This window comes from Podarcis cretensis, assembly GCF_951804945.1.
Source record: "Podarcis cretensis genome assembly, chromosome: 2".
Taxonomy (NCBI): domain Eukaryota; kingdom Metazoa; phylum Chordata; class Lepidosauria; order Squamata; family Lacertidae; genus Podarcis; species Podarcis cretensis.
In genome coordinates this window covers 52759828-52780043 of record NC_137171.1, presented here as the reverse complement: position 1 = coordinate 52780043, position 20216 = coordinate 52759828, and the positions used below count along the sequence as shown (strand labels likewise).

General features: G+C 39.8%; 1 protein-coding gene across 3 annotated transcripts in view; it reads right to left on the bottom strand.

The window, feature by feature from the left end:
• Positions 1 to 20216, bottom strand: part of CPEB4 (cytoplasmic polyadenylation element binding protein 4) — a 53454-nt gene that overhangs the window by 15700 nt on the left and 17538 nt on the right. For 2 of the 3 annotated variants that reach the window (XM_079964800.1, XM_079964801.1), the window contains one exon: positions 1943 to 1966. The exons of the other annotated variant lie outside the window; for it this stretch is intronic. In XM_079964800.1, the coding sequence (XP_079820926.1) occupies positions 1943 to 1966 (24 nt within the window). The remainder of the gene's footprint in view (positions 1 to 1942; positions 1967 to 20216) is intronic. 3 annotated transcript variants of the gene reach the window in all.

The following is a 20216-nucleotide window of genomic DNA, read 5'->3' as shown; positions in this document are numbered from 1 at the left end:
GTTCTGTGACTCTTCACTCTTTCAGACTGAAGTGATATAGTCCAGGTACAGATGTATCACCACAGACAGATGTAGACTCTAGGTGGTTTTGTTTCCTAATAGTAACCAGTACCTTGATGTTATACAAGATTAATGGTTTATCTAGGAAAGCCATGTTTCAAGAATCATTCTGCTATTAATTATGTAGGGATCTCCTTGCTATGGTACTTACTGTATATGTTACTGTGAAAGTGGTACTTTGTTTCATACCGCTTAACATTCATATAGACAAAACTGATCACTTTAGCACCTGACTTCCTGTATCATTTCAAGACAGGCTGGAAACTTGTGTTTCTGGCTAGTGTTCCAGTTTCTTTTAAATTAACATTCACACGGAAGGAAAAAATGTGTTACAATCCCTTTTTGATGAAACATCACAGTGCAGTTTTATTTAGAGTACACCAAGATGGTTGAAAACATTGTTCCTTATATACTGAATATGGCAAGCTACACATATTGCCAATGGCACTGTCATGCTTTCCTCTATGTGATCATTCAACAAGGGCAGCAACAGGAATGTCATAGGTTCCTTTTGACATGGGAAGTGGCAACTCTAAGGTTCTTGGCTGAAGGGCTAAAGGGCAGATCAGTGTAAGAAGATCTGTCTCCTCCTCTCAAACACCTCACCTCTCTGATCAAGGGGTGCCCCCAGAAGTCAAACATGTCAATAAAATCTGAGTCACTAATAAACAGTGAACCAGTTTACCACAACCTATCAAAAAATACAACTCCTGTTTAGAAGATGAGCACAACAATATTAATCCCATTATCATTACCAGCATTCTAGAACATTTGCTTTCTAATGTAATGATCTGAAACCCACTGAAAGGGATGAATTCTCTTTGAAAACTAAATTTGCAGACCCTTTTCCTGGACTACATATAGCCACTCTTCCTTTTCTTTAGTATTAACTCTCCTTACTACTCTATTCTTATTGCATAAATGCTTCCCTCACCCCAAGCAAGAAAGTGTTGAAGAAGCTAAGCAAAGTGGCATGTATTCATGGTTATTTACTCAACATGCAAGTTCAGAGGATGAAATCCGAGCAATGCAGTTCCCTCATTCCACAAAGCACCTAAGTGACTTAATTGCCAGGATCCATTTTCACAAATGACATGAAACTCCCCCCAACTTCAAATTATGATTGCTAGTGCCCCCAACCCAAGCTAGGGAAGTTTTTAGTGTGTGATGTATTGTGCTTTTACTATTTTTTGTTGGGAGCTGCCCAGAGTGGCTGGGGCAATCCAGTCAGATGGATGGCATATAATTTATTATTATTATTATTATTATTATTATTATTATTATTATTATTATTATTATTATGAAGCAGCAGCTGAGGAGCTCTTCAAAACACACAATTACAGTTCCAAGGCTCCAGGCACCTCTCAGACACAGATATTTTTAGCTTGTTCACAGGAGAGAACCAGAAAAGCAATCTGATTCCACAAGGGCACACTATTTAAGAAGCAGTATTAAATCACCCATGTCAGAATACATATGATAACCATTGTCTTTTTCCTATTACAGTGCATCATGGCCAAAGTCACCTTTGAAAAATAGACCTGGAGCCCAAGTCACTTAGGTGCTTTTCTAAGCAACAACCACCCACACCCACACATAAGGTCAGACCTCTATATATATTATATAGTCTACACTGTAGTAACACTGATTGACGCCTCTTCATCCCCATGCCTCAGTATAACTATCCTAATTCTGCCTAGGTAGTCTTAATTTTGGGAGCCACTACATTAAGTTACTAAAGGTTACCACAGCATGCAAATTGAGGAAGCCTGGCTTTTTAAAAAAAAAAACTGCTTCCAGTCCTCCTTACAGAAGCAGATTGTGCATTAGCTGTGCCATGAGACATTTTAAACATCAGAAAATTAAAGAGGAATGTTGTTACCTCGCCTTCTCCCATATGTCCTTGCTGCATGTCAAATGAGAAGAAAAACAGCCTTTCAAACATTGTTAAATATATATATATATATATTGTTTCACTTCCCTTATGATTGCTCAGTGGTTCTTAGGCTTTAATGCGCTGCAGACCCACATCTTTTGTCACTGGGTACACAACAACATGACAGAAGCTAGCAAAGAGATCTCATTTTGAAAACTCGCTCTTTAGCTGCTTTGTGCTCACTAGGGCACCCTAGTTTCTCTCATGTTGCTAGGACACTGCATCTTTCGACTTCAGTTCTAGCATTCTGTGTGTTTCCTCAATATCATGACATTTGGTTACAAGGTACCACCCTCCCCAGTGAAAAATTTACACAGGAAAAACTGACAGGACCATACAAACACCATGACATCAAACACAGGAAGGTCAATGTCTAAGGGCCTACAACTCCCAGTTTAGCCCCACATCTAGCAAGTCACTTGTAAGCACATGATCAATTGGGACAAACCAATGCAGGACTCTGTAGATTAGGTATGAGGCATCAAAACTGGTTGCTTTCTACCTACATCTATTGAACTCCCTCTGTTATTTGTCAGCTTTGGCCATCGAGAATAAATTGCTCCAATACTCTAGCTTCTCAATGCTGCCAGTGAAGAAGAAAAATACAGCTATGCTATAGCTTTTCGAGTTAAAAAGCTTCACACATCAACAAACACCTCATGCACAGAGCAGCAACCAGCAACGTTCTTTTTTACCTATTAAACCCAGAAACAAGATTACATCCCCCTAATTTCCAGAACAAGGGATAGTCCATTAGGCAGAGAGCATCATATGTCACATTATATCGTATTCAACACTTAGTATTAGGAACATACAGCAAAGCTTACAACCCACTATTTAAGAACCACTTGTATTGTGAGGGTTCAGGCATTTCATCAACAAAAAATAGAAAATATAAACCCTGCAAAACATTTGTTTTCCTAAAAGATTTGTTACTTTTGTTCCCAATATCTCCACTCCCAACATGTTTACTTGACCAACTCTCTCCACAGAACAGAGCTTTTGCCAGTGGCTCTTCTCGCCTATATCCTCTCTTCACTCCTTTCAAACAAATTAAAATACCCCTCAGTCACATAGGGTCTGATGAGGTAAAACTGGCAGCATGTTCAGAGGGGCTGGAGCTAGAAAGGGGTGATAACTGTACAGTGGACAGGAGAATTCAACACTCAGTATCAACATACTGGAAAGGAAGGTCTTGACAATAATTCCTGCTAAACATCAAGTATTTCATTGTTTATAAAACCAGAAAGGCCTAGGGTGTTTCTGTAATTACTGAAGTAAAAAATCTAGCTACACTACTCTGCCTTGTGTTTGCCTGACAGAGCCTCAAGTGTTTTCAGAGCATTCCCTGCCTAAAAAGCTATAAAATTCTGCTTGTGGTCTATAACTGGCTAACAAAACCAAATATACAACACAACTTTCCTTGTTTGGTACACTGACGAGCTGGTCAACATAGCTGCAATTCCTAGTGAGGCCCATGAGAGTGATGCTGAATTGGCAGACTCCCTGTTCTATCACTTATGTGTCACAAAGAGTCTGGTTTTGACATAAATGGTACCAAGAAAATAATACAGACTTGCAGTAGGTTTTCCTGCTGCAGATTTCCAAGCTGTCTCTAACAAAGATTTCTCACAGAAACCACAACCAAACACTACAACTTTAAAAACTCATTTAAATATATGTAGACCTATTCATGTATGTATTGAAATACAGTGACATTTGTGTCATCCACATTTATATTATCTAGGCAACGCTATAGTGATTCTCAAAACATTCCAGAGATGAAGATGATGTTATCCCTGTATCATATATTTCAAAAAGTTTTAGATGTTTCTGACTCAAGTACAGACTGAAGTTTCAGCTAGAGGCAGAGCTGAAGTGCATTGCCCCAGTGGTAATCTTCACAGGGTGCTTATGTTTGACAGATTAAGACACGGGTGGGAAAGCTCAGGCTGCAGGGCAAATTAGGCCTGCTGTGGTCCTAATTCAGCCCACAAGACCCATTTGAATGGGCTGTGGCGCATAATGTGCTCCCGATTGTTCTTCTGTAAAAGGGGTTTGCATTCAGTGCCTTTAAATTTGATGCCAAAGGAAAGCCCTAATGGGATTAGTTCCATTTGGAAGCTCCTGAGTGGACCCATCCCTGCTGAAAGTGGGGCTTGCATTGAGCACTGAATTTAAACTCAGCACTGAAAGCAAGCCCTGCTTTAATCAGCTCCACTCAGGAGCTCCATATCAGAGTCCCTGAGCAGAGCAGATCGCTGCTGAAAGTGGGACTTGTATTTTAACTAAGCCGTGCCTTGAAATTCAAGCCATGGCTCCAAAGGAAGAATTAAGAGGGCACTTCAAAGTATTTGCCAAATTCTTCCTTTGAAAGTGATATCACACATCTGATATCACCCAATGTCATCTAAGTGTCACAGGTGGTCCCACCTACCTGTCAAAAGTAATAAGCAGTGGGTGGGCCACTTCCGGATCTAGCCTAGCAAAAGATTCCTGCACTATTGGGCTGGATGATCCTTGTGGTCCCTTCCAACTCTACAGTTCTATGGTTCTATAGCCACCCTATTTTCTGAAGCATTTTCCAGTATTTTTGTTACACACTTGAGAGAAGTCTACTACTTTATAAGTGCCCCAGTTCATTTTACATAAAATATGTCTTTCATCAAAGGAGCCGAAAAGCAGAGAAAGATTGTTTCTAAAACCTTTATAGAAAAATTTTGTCTGGGTGAAAATCAAGTGATTTTAGTGCCAATTTACACGGCTTCCTTTGTTGACAAACCTAACTTTCATTGCTAGATTTCCCTCAATCCTAATTTGAAACTTTACGAATGGCTCACAGCTGGGGAAATAGTTCTGTAACTTCATCCCCAACCCCATTCACTGTGCCAGAAAATTGCAATCCTGTTATACTCATTGCTAAAAATTCATGCATCTCTCTGAATCTCTGTAATGAAGAACACTTTATTATCTGCCCACTGTGGAAGCAGAACCATTATAAGAATATTTATAGACATATATTTGTTAGTATCTGAAGGTAGCCGCCTTTCCAAAAGAAAGTCATCATCGCTGTGTCCAGGTATTAACTGTAATGGGTACAGAGTTCTAGAATAGAATTTGAGAAACTGATGTTTCTGCTAACCATTCCAAAAGTAGTGATAACTCCCATTCCAGCTTCTACTCTTCATTTATCTAGGACCAACAATTAAAGGCCTGTATGGAAGGAAGAACTGACACGATCCCTGTTTGTAGGGCTCTGGATACAACAGACAGGCGAGAGATGAAAGAAGATAACAGTTTGACCAACACATGGGGTGTGGGGGAGATATAGTTGTGACAGCAGACAGTACAGTACAGGAAAATATGAGGGTAGGATGGTCCTGCTTTGCAGAAGAAGCAGTTCTGCGGAAAGGAGAACTTTGATAGAAGGCAAGGATGACTGTCATAGGCAGTTGGAGTTCACTTCCCCAAAACGTTACCTGAAACATTATGTAATACTACACCCATCAATGCTGTTACACCAATATTTCCTGCTGCAAATGAAGTGTAAAAGGAAAGACGTGTGGCATACAACACCTGCCTAAACATGCCAGGGAGCCCCAACTGGGCTACATCTCCCCAATAGATTTGGAGGAAGTGTTTTGCTTGCATAAGTCCCCAAGTTTGATCCCAACCATACACAATTCAAAAGAATTCCAGATATCAAGAAGTGGGGAAACTGTCTGCCTCAGACATCAGCAATCCAGTGCTGCTGGAGTGACAAATACAAATGAGGTTGACCAACGTTCTGCTTCCGTAAGGCAGCTTCATTTGTTCACAAACTGTTAAGGATGTGTGCTGGTCACACTATAAGAACAAAAGAACAGCCTTGCCAGGTCAAATCAAAAGCTTATGTACTCTGGCATTCTGTTCTCAAGGTGGCCAACCAGATGCCTATGGGAAACCATTGTGTATCCCAAGGAAAGATGATTACTCTGTAAAGTGTGGAGCTACTTGTGATTTGCAGGTTTTGAGGTCAAGGGAATGATGACTAAACTGACAAATGAAACTATAAAGCCACCAAGAACCATTCAACCAAGCACAAATCTATAGGATCTCAGATTTACCTGCTAACAGTTTACTGATTCCCATTAAGTTTCCATTTTTCAACACTATTTTCATACCAAAGTGGCAACACATTTGTCGTTAAACCAAAAAATCCTGTACAGTTTATTCTGTAATTACTTTCATAAATTTTGTAAACTAGGGAACGTAAGCTAAAATGCATAACCTGATCTACTAGAATGCAAGAAAAGAATGGCCTAAGTGGATCACAGCAACAATGATCCATCTAATCCAGCACTTTGTAACTGGTCAGATGCCATAGGAAAGTTTACAAGCAGATCATGAAGACGACAACTACCCCGTATTTGTTAAGCAGATAGAATACCCATTTTTCATTAGTTACTACTGCTAATAGTCATTGATGTACCTAATCTCCATTAACTTGTCTAGACCTTTAAAAGAGAGAGAGAGCAAGAGAACCATCTAAGCTAGGAGCCTTCATCACATATTGAAACGATGAATGCTCTAAGCTGAAATGTGTGCTAAGAAACAGTTTCTCTGAACCTACCAGCAAACTTTTTCTTCCAAACTTCAGCTGGAATACCCCAGTGCTTGCTGGGCAGCAGTCACAGGAGCAGTCCTTATGAGGCCTGTCAGGCCCCGCCCCAGGCCAGGTGCAGAGAGGTATCAAAAGCCAAGCCTCTAAAGGTCATTAGCACTTTACTAAAGCTCAGGAAACTACTGGGATCCAACAGGTGGTTCAAATCAGTGTGTGTTCCTGGTGGCTGATGTTGCATATTGACCTAAGATTTTCAATGTGCTTCTATACACTAAATTTTGAGTACAGTACTCGAAAATCACCCAGTTACAGATTGAGCCAACTATCAACCATAAATACTGAGAATCTTGATAGTATTGAATTAGCTTCTGTACTTTGTAGTCAATTGTAGGCAAAATTGTTCCTGGGGCAGCTACAATTAGCGAGAACAAAGAATAACTCAAGCAGTAAGGAATTTGCTAGCATCACTGTATTGCTCTGATCTGAGTGAAAGAAACCTACATGCTACAACATAAAATATCCAACACAAATTTTGCTTAACCTGGGCCAGCATTTAAGAACAGCAAATAAAGTTCCGATCCCTCAAATTCATTCATGACAAATTGTCCAAAACCCTTCTTACATTTACAGCATCAGAAGAGAAAGATCAATTCATGCATGGGACACTAATGTGAGAAAGTGGCTCATGTGCAGCTAATGTGAGTGAGATTAGCTCACATGAAGTTAATGTAAGAAATAGCAATGACAAAGCGGTTGGAAGGGCTAGATTGTAAAATACCTGAAGTTTGAGGTATACTACAAAACAGAACCCAAATTATTTATAAAAGAAAAAACAATAAATCCAGCCACAGTTACAACCTTTCAGTAACAACCTGTTTGTAATTTCTCTGGGTAGCAGTCTGATTAGGGAACTTTACTTATAAAATCAGTAACTTTATTCAGGGTGGCTGTAAACACACTGTTCAGATTACCAAAAATATTAAATCTTACATGCATATGCACAATACAAACTTACATAGGTTTCACAATATCAGACAGACATTATGGAATGGTTTATTTCTAAGATGGCCGATTCTCAGGAAATGAAAATAAAGAAAAGTCACTTTTCTTTTTAAAAAAAAAATAAATGAGCCAAGAAATGTTGTTGAATAGCAAAATAAAATACTTGCAAAACAATTGTAGAATTCTCCTCTTTGTGGGGACATTTAACAACCAGATTAAATGTGTATATATGGAACACTAAACCAACAGGATAGGGCAGATTATAAATGTACTTATCATTAAAATTATAAATAAAAACATGTAGGGTATTTTAAATTTAATTTTACCTCTTGTACCAGGTCCTGGGAGCCACTCAATAACAGGTCTATAGTTGCTGCCATAACCAACTATTCTACAGCACTGTCATTTAAGGTATCTAGAAATTTTAGTTCTTTGTCTTTGAATTAGACAGGTGCATGCTCTTTTTTTAATATGGTTTCCCATCATGATACAATAACTCAATGTAATTAATACTTGTGAAATTCATTAGACTTTAGCTGCAAATTGGTCAACCCTTTTCTTATAGCTCTCAAATTAAGACAGTACCTCCTTTCGAAGGAAACAACTCCAGTTTGGATTCCAATTCCCATCAGCTCCAACCAGTGACCTGTGATAATGTGGTTTGTACTAAAAAATATCTGGAGGGTACCACATTGGGGAAGGCTGTCCTATTCCAATAAAGATGAGCTAAGTTTTGAAGAGCTGAGGTATATATAAACATGGTTGGAAACTGAGCTTAAGGTGAAACAAAGGTTAACTGCACATTACAGTGATGCAGTGAGCAACATGTTTAAGGGCTGCTTAACAAAAGGGGGGGTCATTTGTCCACTGCCTAGTAGAAGAAACACCCTCAAACTCTTTAAAATGTTATTTCTGACTTAGGAGCTGTGAATATTGAAACACTGGCCAGAAATAGGGCATCTAGAAGAACTGAAATATATATTAATTAATGTTTCATTTACAGTTTTCTTTGCTCATCCCACCTCACCACAACCCAAAAGACCACTGCAGGGCAGTGATGGAAGAGGATATACTATGGCACTCGATATGGTAAATAGTCAACATGACTGTCCAGCAATAGTGTTGCCATAATAAACAGATGGACAGAGCTGCCAGTGGGCTTTGTTGCATATATTGTTTCTTTGGTGGGTGTTTGCAGGATAATCCAGTACTTCAGCACTAAGTTCCAACACCTTAGGCAGTGTTCTTGTAAACTCCTACTTTCTGAAATACTGCATCATGTGGTGTATTGTATAGTGCTAAAAGAGACAAAATGATGCAAGGGTGTATCGTAACGTAAACTCTTAAAAAAGCACTTTAAAAACACTTTGTCTTTTCCTCACAAAGCAGGTCAAGGCCATGAAAGAGGTTGGTGCTCTCATCCCCTCGTCAGGTCAGTTCTCCCTGTTCCTACTTCAGTTCCCGCTGTCACCACTGTACACAACCAAACCTACACTAATTCCTGGGCATAATGTGGCAGGTGAGAACCAAGGTGGAGTCACAAGGTGAGTGGCAGCAAATCCAAAGGACAACCACAGTATGCTAAGGGGATGGGAGGCTCTTATCTCACAAGTTCTCTGCTTCAGAACTTTTGCTCACTCTGGTGCAGTTGCCACTACTGGCCCTGTGCTCACGCAACACTGTCACAGCTCCAGGTAGAGCACTCATCATGGGTCTGTTCCGAATGTACCTGTATGTCTTAACATCCCAGAACATATTCCAAACAAGTCTCTCCAGAATCACTTCATGCTTTGCTTATTTAAATAACAAGCCTCACTATATGCAAAACTAAACTTCAGATGGAATGTTCAATATACAGCTTTACAAGTAATCAGCTTATACTATGATTGTGCAATAAACTAATGCTTATTTAATATTTTTTATTTTACTTAATACCTATTTAATTAAAAAAAAACCCAGACAACTTTGTAGCAGGAAGTGAAAATTATTTAAAGCTTTGAATGTCAACAGTCATCCAACACTTGGCTTAAAGGAGGGTGGGAAGGTAAGTTTTCAATTCAGAAATAAAAATTCTTGAGTTTCCAAGTTTGAACTTGGTTTGCTGTAAAATGAAGTGACACTGATAATTCCATTGTAAGAAAATGAGAGAGATTGTGTCTTTATCTACAAGTTATCAGCTTAATTAGAACAGCTCTACAAACGCTCCCAGGAGGGCAGACCCCAAAGATAGAAGTGTGTGATCACAGAAAGATAGAACTGTGTGATCACAGATAGAAGTGTGTGAGTACAGCAGCTAAAACTTGCCCTGTCCAGCTGAATGCTAACTAAATACCAGGTTAGGTGGGATAGAAACTTTAATAGTTCCTCAAATGACTCTGTGGAAATACGGAACCACCAGACAGCTTCAAATACTGCTGTATAAGAATGAAGCACTGATGTTGCACAGCAGTGCAGCCGGCAGCCATAAGAAACTGTAAAAATAAATGCCCACAAAATGGCATTGGCATGTAAGTAGGCCTTTATTGCTTTGTCACTCATGATGTCACTAGCAACAGCCATTGCAATAGCAACGTTTGGCCATTGCAATTGCAGTTCTGTGGTGTGATTGATGAAGGATGATATATCACATTGAGAGTACGTTCCGAGAAAAGGAAACAACTTCTGAAACAGAAGTCTTTCCACGAAGAAAGTATTGCAGCTACTGAGCAACAAATAGATAAGAACTGCACAATCATTGCTCTAATAGCTTCATGTGAAGGAAGGCCCTCAAGAGTCCTGTTTCTGCCTATACTCAGCACTGGGGAAGAAAGACTTAGCTTGAGATAAAGGGAGCTTTGTGAGCTCTCTGTAAATTGTATTTCTCATTGAGATGACTTTGTCTAATTCACTCAGTTTCAACTTAGAACTCCCTTGCCCCTTTTTTTGGAACTTTTCAGCAGACCTTTGGGAAGTGAAATGGCTAACTGGTAAAGTATCTGCCTTGCATGCAAAAGGTCTCAGGCTTTATCCTCAGCATCTCCAGGTACAGCTGTGAATGCCCTATGCCTGAAACCATGGAAAGCTTCTGCCGGTTAGTCTAGGCAATACTGAGCTAGGTGGATCAGTTGTCTGACTCAGTACAAGTTGGCCTCCTATGTTTCTTTGTAAGTTGTTTTATAAGTCTGGAGCTTGCAACCACCACATGGACATCAAGCCAAATAAGGAAACCAGAACCAGAAACATAATCAGTGCATTTATTTCAGTTAGTTTTCATACTATCCAAAAAGGTAAATCAGACCAGCATGAAAACATAAAAGAAATTAATTTTGAAAAAGAGACACTAAGAAAAAAGGATCTATTAACTATGTCATTTCTAATGACCTCAAAATGAAGTTTGTTACACAGTCAATTCTCTTCTTTGTGACAGTGGCATCCTCTGGCACAGACTTTGAAATTCTTCAGACACCAGAAGGGAAAAGTAGGTTTCATCATAGAAGCAGTTTCTTTCTTCACAAGCTATTGTACCGTGGTTATTGCTCAATGACCTTGGCGGATTCTTGCTGCTATTTTGGGTCTATTCATTCTTTAGATCTGTCATTTTTCAAAAATGAGGCTTACATTTGTTGGTTTCACTGAAGTGAAGGAGAGCACCTCCAATGTCCTCTCATGCAGAGGTCTCTAGGTAAGGCACATTTAACTGAACTCCCGCAAAGTAGATTGGAGCCAAATGACAATTCAATAGCAACATTCGTTAAGAAGTTGTCCAAAATACTGAGGGGTATGCTACTGTCAGGTAGCAAATGCATTATAAAAGCCAACTGCCATTTCATAAATGCTACCTTAAGAGTTAAAAGTGATGCCCCACCTAGAAGACATAGTATTCATTGAAAGGGCTGAATGAGCACTTTGCCTCAGACCAGCCTTCTAAAACCTCAAGGGTGGGGGATCTTAGGCCTTTTTCCTTTAAAGTTGGAAACTGCACTCCATAGCACAGACGGCTTATAAAATTCTTCTGGTTCAAAAGAGGTTTGCCATAAATGAGAAAGGGGAACTGCTATTTGAGAAAAACAATTCCAAAGCTTCCTTGGTATGCAAAGCTAATCGCACAGTTCTCTGGATACAAGCCACCCGCACTAAGTCCAGATAATAAACCCTTTTGTTTACTACAGTGTCAAGCATTCCCATTGTCAATTTTTATTTTTTTATTATTTTGCCAACTAGCAAAATCCAAAATGCATTTTTTTCACTTTTAGGTCCAGCAACTTGCAGGTCGCTCTTAAGCACTGACCACAGTATATAATTGTTTGACTAAAACTTTAAAGACATTCATAGTAAACAATGTGGTATTATTTGCTGAATTACACACAATACATGTCACGATCTCAAGGTGGCAATCTAAGTTTAGGTATGAGAAGAACATATTGCATATATTTCTCTTTCCCCCTAGAAGGCACGCTAAATGGCTTCAAAAATTCCAGAAATGTTACACCTCTACTTTCCAACAGCTAGAATCAAAAGCAGGCACAGGCAAACTCAGCTCTCCAGATGTTTTGGGACTACAACTCCCATCATCGCTAGCTAACAGGACCAGTGGTCAGGGATGATGGGAGTTGTAGTCCCAAAACATCTGGAGGGCTGTGTTTGCCTAGGCCTGATCAAAAGTATCAACTTCCCAATCAGAGACTTCTTCATTCTCCTAAATCTTTTGAAAGTTAACCCCATCAAACACGTGTTCTAGGCTACCCTCCCTTCCCAGTCCACCCCACCTTCTACACTTAACTTATTTACAGTTCTGTTGTCATTTTCTTGTTTCTCTACTCATACTTTGCAGAAGCTTGTTCTACTGAAAGTCCAGCACTCATCTTATCCCATACCACACAAGCACCTCCTACATGCATTTTTACACAAGTGCCCCACTTTCTCTTTGCTTTCCAGGAGAACCCACCTACTACTGAAACGGATGAAAATGGACAACAATGACAAAGGGCACAAAAGCTTCTTCAGGTGTTCTCTATAAATGTTAAGTAAACATACAAGAGGCGGCCATGGGGACAAGCACATGTCCCCATCCCCACCAGTTCTTCTGGGTTGGAGGCAGTCTTCTGAAGCTGGAAATCTGCACTCACTGAGGCTCCCACACATTTTAAAACCCTGATTTCCCAATTTGTGGAGGTTTGGTGGTGGTGGAATTAGTATGCCTGCTTCCATGCCCCACCCCTTGCATGTTTACTTAACTTGTATAAAATATGCCTTAAGAGGGCTCGAGTTCCATACAGATCCTTCAAGTATCATCAACGAAGCGGGAGAAAGCACCAATATAAAGATTTTGATACTCCCCTATCTCCTGAGAATGTACAAAGCTGGTAACCAGTCGGGTTATGTTTTGAACTTTAAAAACTTGGCTTCTTATTAGGCATTACCACCTTAAGTAAGCCACTGGGAGGTTTACAGCCTCTTCAAGCCAAGGGGTCACTTGGCTCTACTCATCTCTCTAAAAACAAGCTCAAATAGTGATTAGTTAGCATTATGTCTTATTTGAAGGAGGCAGCTTACTTTAGAATAACATCCTTGAATAAGGCTTTATTTTAAGCATAGTTTCAGTGAGCTGTTTATTAGTTGTCCAAAATACTGAATAAGTCACTCATTTGCCTTTGATCTTGAACACTAGTGGCTGTGGCTTTCTGAAAGCTCCGTCAAAGGATGTTCAACAAGTCAGTGGTTGCCGTTTTACTGCAAATGGACACATGTGACTGCAACCTCAAGAGAAGTCCTCAAACCACAAAACCTTCACACAGAAAGTGTTCCAAGCATAATAGGCACTTCAGAAAAATCAGCAAATCTACAGAAAAAATAATGGGCCCATCATAGAAATAAATGAAGGGAGAGTTTAAATCATTCCTTCACTTCCCTCCTCATACTCTATCTAAACAGGGTTTTTTTTTCCTTTTGAAAATTTGTATCAAAATTTTATCAAAAACATATGGGCAAATTAACGCATAACCATACAAGCAATAATGAAACCATACATGGAGCAGGTTCAGTATAAAAACAGAGGTGCAGTTACATATAACCAAGTCTTGAAGCTGAGTCTATATCAACCAACCACATCAAGGAGTGAGTCATGGGAGGGGTACTTATACAGTGCTCCCGATTTAGAGAATATAAAAATGGACACTAGGCTGCATCAAAACTGTTCAATTTGGTTTTGCCCCAGACTATACAGACTATACTCTATCAACATTCAGATAAAGCAATGTTCCATACATTAGAAAACCATCGGGTTTGCATAAAAATCTAGAATTTCTTCATATTACAAAATTATTACAAGGCAGCTGTGTTGCAATACATGCAACAGCCTCTCTAATTAATGCAGAAAGTAATGTGCCGTAGCTTGCTGCACACAGCACTTAATGTCACCCAACTAGCTTTTGAGTCAGCATTTTGCAACTTGAAAAAGACAGACTAAGAAGACATAAGGCACGTTGAAGCTCTGAACTTCTTTGTGACACAGTCTTCTTGTCACCAAAATTTCTTTTTCTTGCATATAAGAGGTGGACTAAGAAAACACAAGCAGAATGTTTCTGCATCCTCCTATTTATAGATTTTGCTTGCTGCTTCAAGAAAGCTTCCACTATTATTTAACATATTATATTGGGGCTTTCCCATAGTTTGCCATTACTTCACCATTCTAGTTGTAAGTGGCACCATTTTATTTTAACACTGGAAGAGAAAAGTGAGGTGTTAGAGAAATCTTATCCTCAATGATCAACATACATAAAAACACTGTACAGTAGTTGTCTTAGCAGTTTAATATGATGCAACCAGCTGGGCTTGATACATTTAATGTACCTCCTACAATAACCTAATCTGCTCTCATTAATACTATCACCACTTTATCTTCATAGATTTTAAGAATGGAACAGGAAAACATATATATATATATATATATATATATATATATATATATGGAATGACTTCATCTAAAAGGAAGATAATTTTTTATTCTTCCTCAACATCATTAACCTAAGTATTTCACCATTTTAAGAGCACTTCATGACTTTGCTTTGGTTACTTTTAACTAACCTCACACAACAGTGTGAAAGCTTAGCAGAGCTGAATACTTAATCCCAAATTCACAGGTATATTAATCAACTGACGGTTAGTAACTTGGAAAGATTGTGGGGTTATTATTATTCATTATTAATGTTAATAACAGTTTGATTTATTACTCATACGTCACCCTAAGGTCTCTGGGCAGGGTAAAACAATATAAAATACAGTACAATATTTAAAAGAGTTTAATAAAAAAAATAGGGTTATGGTAGATAAAAAAGATTATTATGGATAGCTCGACAAAAACATTAACTCAGTGTGTAGTGTTAAAAAAGAGGAAAATTCCAGGCAAAGCATTGACAAGACGACTATCAGTATCATAATGTCATTCTATAAAATCTCTGGTGTGGCTGGATTTGAAATCCATAGTACCCCATAGTACAGAAATGGATTCAATGCAAAATGGGCAACCAAAGTGATCAAGTGGGTTAAGGCACTTTCCCTACAAGGAATGACTAACACACTTGGGACTTTTCAGTTTAGTAACACCTAAAGGGTTTGGGGGTTTTTTTTGAAACAGGTTTATAAACATTAGACCTTTAATCTCAGGGTCATGGAATCAAGCCCCATGTTTGGCAAAAGATTCCTGCATTACAGGGTGTTGCACTAGATGACACTTGTGGTTCCTTCCCTACTCTACAATTCAATAAGTCTATGGCATGAAGGTGGTGTATATTGAAAACGTGTCCTCCCACTCTCATAATGCTAGAAATTGGGAGTCACCCAATGAAACTGGCAGCAGATTCAGGACAGACTAGATAAATAAAGCACATCTTTACACAATGCATAATTGATGGATTCACTACCACAAGATGTGGTTACCAACACCAGCTTTAGATTACTTTAAATGAGGATTTTGTAAAATCATTCAGGATAGATCTATCAGTAGCTATCAGCCAGGGTGGCTAAGTGGAAGATTCATTTTCGTAAACAATATTCCACTGAATACCCATTAAGAGGGATGGACACATGGGAGGCCTATTGCATCCACGCCTTGTTTGATGACTTGCTGGAGGCATCTGGTTGATCACTCTGGAAAACAGGATGCTAAACTAAATGAAGGCTTGATCTGATCCACCAGGGCTCTTCTTATGTTTTTTATTATACCACTATCCTCCTTCAGTTAATCAGCTTCTTCCTGCCCTACTTCCAGGCAACTGATGACCATTTGAGACTATGCAGTATATTTTATTATAGGGAAGAAAGCATATCGTCTGATTCATTATTAGCATGACAATGATCAAATTGCCATCTCAAATAACTGTAGTGAGGAGGAGGAGGAGAAGCATGTCTCTCTGTGTCAAGTTCAGTCCATGAAAGTCAAATCTCTCATAAAGGAAATGCAATTAAGTCTCTAGAGAAAGACTTCTGCAGACACTCTTGTGGATATAAATATCATACTGAAAATGACAGCTGTTCAAGGCAGGCAAATAATGGAGGATTCAGGAAGGTGGTCAACAAAAACAAAGTTCCCTAACATTTGACAATAGTTTAGAGGACAATTGTTTGGGTAGTATAACTCACTGTCTCTGCTAAAATACAAAAGTGCAGTCCAGGAAGAAAAACCAAGCAAATATGCTTCTTTAGGAGGCTATTGATACACATTTACCCCCAAACAAAAATCCCCTCTATATACAGGAAGCTGCCCTATACCAAAACATGCTATAGATCCATCTAACTCAGTGCTGTCTACACCAACTGGCAGCACCTCTCCAGGGTTTAAGAGACAGGGAGTACTCCCTACCTGCTATGAATTGAATCTGGACCTTCTACACACAAAACATTCTCAACCTCAAAGCTATGGTCCTTCCCTATACAGACAAAAAAAGTCTGCAGTCTTCTGGGGTTATTGTGCTTACAATGTCTCAAAAAAATTAAGAGGGAAGTAGTCTCATTGCTCTTCAAAATTCACCTACGATAACCAGAAAAACATACCCTTTTGCAGCTATCACTTAATAGTGACTTACCCCAAGGTGAACCAACACCACAGCTTCCTACACACGTTTTGTTTTCTTCAGCTTTTAATTATTCAGTTGGGTATACATTTTAAAAGCTGAACGTAGGCTACTGTCTCTTCTTGCTAGGCAAACACATTTGAGAGAACAGGAGTGTATGTATGAGAGCTCACGAGAACTTTGGGTAACAATCCTGATTTCTAATCTTAGCCAAGAGATTTGAACAGGTCACAGAATCACACACTCTTTTCCAAGATCTACATTTCATACAGCAGGGATGAGAAATCGGCAGCCTCCAAGTGGTTGTTGGATTACAACTCCCATCATCCCAACCATGGATGGGGCTGAGATCTGGAGGGTTAGCAGTTCCCCATCCCTGTCATACAGTAATCTCTCCAACCCTTTCTCATAACTCGTTATCATGGCTAGGTATTAAATTGCATCAACCTAACCAGTGTTTCTACCACAATCAAAATTTGGAAGCAGTTCTGCAAACCATAGGCACAATGGGAACCTTGGTTAACATGAAACAGTGTTAAGTTCAGTGCCGATGTAGTTATTAACCATAATGATGGAGGGCAGGAAAAGAGAGAATTCTCACGAGAGAGAAGGCAGCTTACAAGTCTGTGGCCCATTCCCAGGAACTACTGGCCATCTTAATTCATCCACCAACCATTCATTCCATGTTATTATATGGTTTTATGCTATTTTTTCTCCTGGTGCAACTTTTATATTAATTGATTTGGTTGACTGTATTCATATTTTATTTATCTGAAATCTGTGAACTGCCTAAGGGACATGATTAATTGGGTAGTATATGTGACAAAAATACATTAAAGATTTTTTTTAAAAAGTTCTTTAGTTGCTAGTTCATTAGTAACCATTTCCCTCTCAACGTTTACAGGCTTTCAGCTCCTGCAAGTCAGTGGTGCTTGGATCCAGAGGCAATGGTGGGAAGAACAATGGATGTGACCTGAGTATGGTGGGCTGCATTCCAGCCACACAAAAGTCAGAGGCTTCTACATTCCAGTTAGCCAGGAAGAGGCATGATCACAGTTCAATGACATATTCCTGCTAACCAGAATCACCCAAAGAGGGGCTGTGGCTTGGGAGAGTCCCACAGTCCACTATTAGGGCCTGGGATTCTCTATCCCTGACCTTAGGGCAATAGCCACTGAGGAAAAGAATGATTATCGTGTCTCCAGCCTGCCTACAATCAACTCTAGCTTTCTTTGCTTGTTTCAAGGGGTCCTTCAAAATTTTCAGTGGTCAAAGTCTGACATTATGCATGATTACTTATTATGTGATGAATGTAACATGCAGCCAAGCACTCAGTCAGATATTAATTGAGCTATCTGTGCTACCATTATCCGGTGTGCCAATCCAATTTCATGGGATTCAGAATGTTTTCTAGAGTTATAGTGTGAGCCTATTTTTAAAACTTCACAAGCAACAAAGGCTTCTGCCAATTATCTCACATTTGAAAGGAAATGCCACCTTGGAAAATAACTTGTAGTATACAGAAATATTTATATCCGCATTTACCCAGTAATGAGTTGATGAATAGCTTTACAGAGTCACATCTTACATCTTTTTGGGATGCTTATTAAAAAAAACAACCTATGAAGAGTTACAGTAAATAGCCTCTTAAAAGCGTGCAATGACAAAATAGCACAACTGAACTATTATAAATATTTCACATTAAATAGCTAAAATGCATACATGGAAAGTTAAGAACCTTGACAGCAATTCTATTTTAGATTATGTCTATTTGGAGGCCAATTAACCTAGATTACTTATTTATGAAAGGAAACCATGTCCCTTTTCTGCAGTTCTTATCAGGATGAAGCACCTAAAAGTACACAGAATATTTCCCAGACCAAGCAGTTCTGATTGCTATGACAAGATGACCACAGACTCAGTTAAGTAAGACACTGACACAGTTTGCATGTAATGCTAAGCCAACCCATGGCTAAAGACGAATGTGTAAGCATATATGTATTCACAGCAAAGATGGCAGCAACTTCACTCCTCTGGTCATCCTACTGCCATGCTTCCTGGAGCAAAGCCATGGTCTAGCATGGAATCACATCCAAATCAAGGCTCATGGTGGTTTGCATTCCCCAGACAAACCATGAGCTGTAAGTCCCATTCCCCCCCGCCCCCACACCCAAACAAACCATTAGCTACAGCTTATGGTTTATCTGGAGCAAGACAAATCACAAGCCCAGGTTCAGATGTAATGCTAAGCCAACCATGGTTAAGCTCCAGGCAGTGTGGCAGCAGGCAAAGCAGGCACCCAAATGAGGCAGGGTGAAGCAGCTGCCTCAGGTGGCAGAAATGCAGGCGGCAGCACCCAGCCTGCCCCACTGCTTCTGCCACCACTGGAATGCCCCACTCTCGCCTAGTTTCGGCGAGAGTGGGGAGTTCCACCACTCTGCTTTGCTGCTGGTCTCTCTGCCCCTGGGGGCAGAAGGAGGCCCATGGGAAAGTTCGCTGCGGGGCAGGGAGTCTCAGCAAGGGGGGAAATCCCTTCCTACATACCACCACCACCACCACCACCAGTGGAGTGGAAAGAGAAAAAGCCCTTGCAGAGCCTCGTGCATACACACCCCAGGTGTGGGGGCAGCAGCAGGGCATTTAGTCTCAATCACCAAAATGCTTTGGGATGCCCCTGGAAGCAGGAGGACCAGGGGAGGTATGAAGCAGCTGCAATTTTTGCTACAAGTAGTCACAGACTCACACATTCATGTTTAGCCATGGTTTGGCTTAGTGTTATTTGCAAACTAGGCCATTAGCCAGTTGTGGATACTCAAATGAGGAAGTGAAAGTTATCTGAACCAAATTCAGAGGTACTCCTCCCAAGAAGCAAGGTACAGAAGAGACAGTCCTTGGAAAGGCTCTGAAACCCAACAACAGTATTATGTAACTGAAATCAAACAATAATGTATGTTCGTTGCTACTGTTCAAGGCATGGGAGTTGCCTAGTTACACCACACCACTTGCTAAATTGCGTTTTCTATAAGCTGGTTCCACCCAGCATAATGTAAGTTATATACTTGATATCAGTATAAGCTTGCAAGGTAATTAATTACAAAGATAGGACAATTTTGTACTTGCACATGAGGCAACATGGTTATATATTAAGATTCCATTTCACATAGTTTAAGGCCATGGCGCAGGAAGCTAACTGAAACTGGATTTGGCTCTCTTCTCTTTGAGGAAAGACCATACCTGCTGCTCAGGTCCCCCATATGTTTCACCTGGATAATTTATTTTCCACCCTGAATAGCTATTTAGGTTTGGTGACAGTTGTAGCTACTGCTTTCACCCCAGAAGTGGGTAGAAGCAACTTTGGGTAGCCACTGTGTCAAACATTTTGGGATTCTTTGTGGCAAGAAGAACTATTAAAGGGTAAGTTAATTCCATTACTACCAGGAACCTAGACAATAGAAGAAATTTACTTTCCAGGAAGGCCGTAAATCTGCTCTAGCCATGCCAAGGCCAGTGATGAACTAGAGCAAAAGCCTTGGACAAAGTAGATAAATAAGGGAGTCTGACACATAAA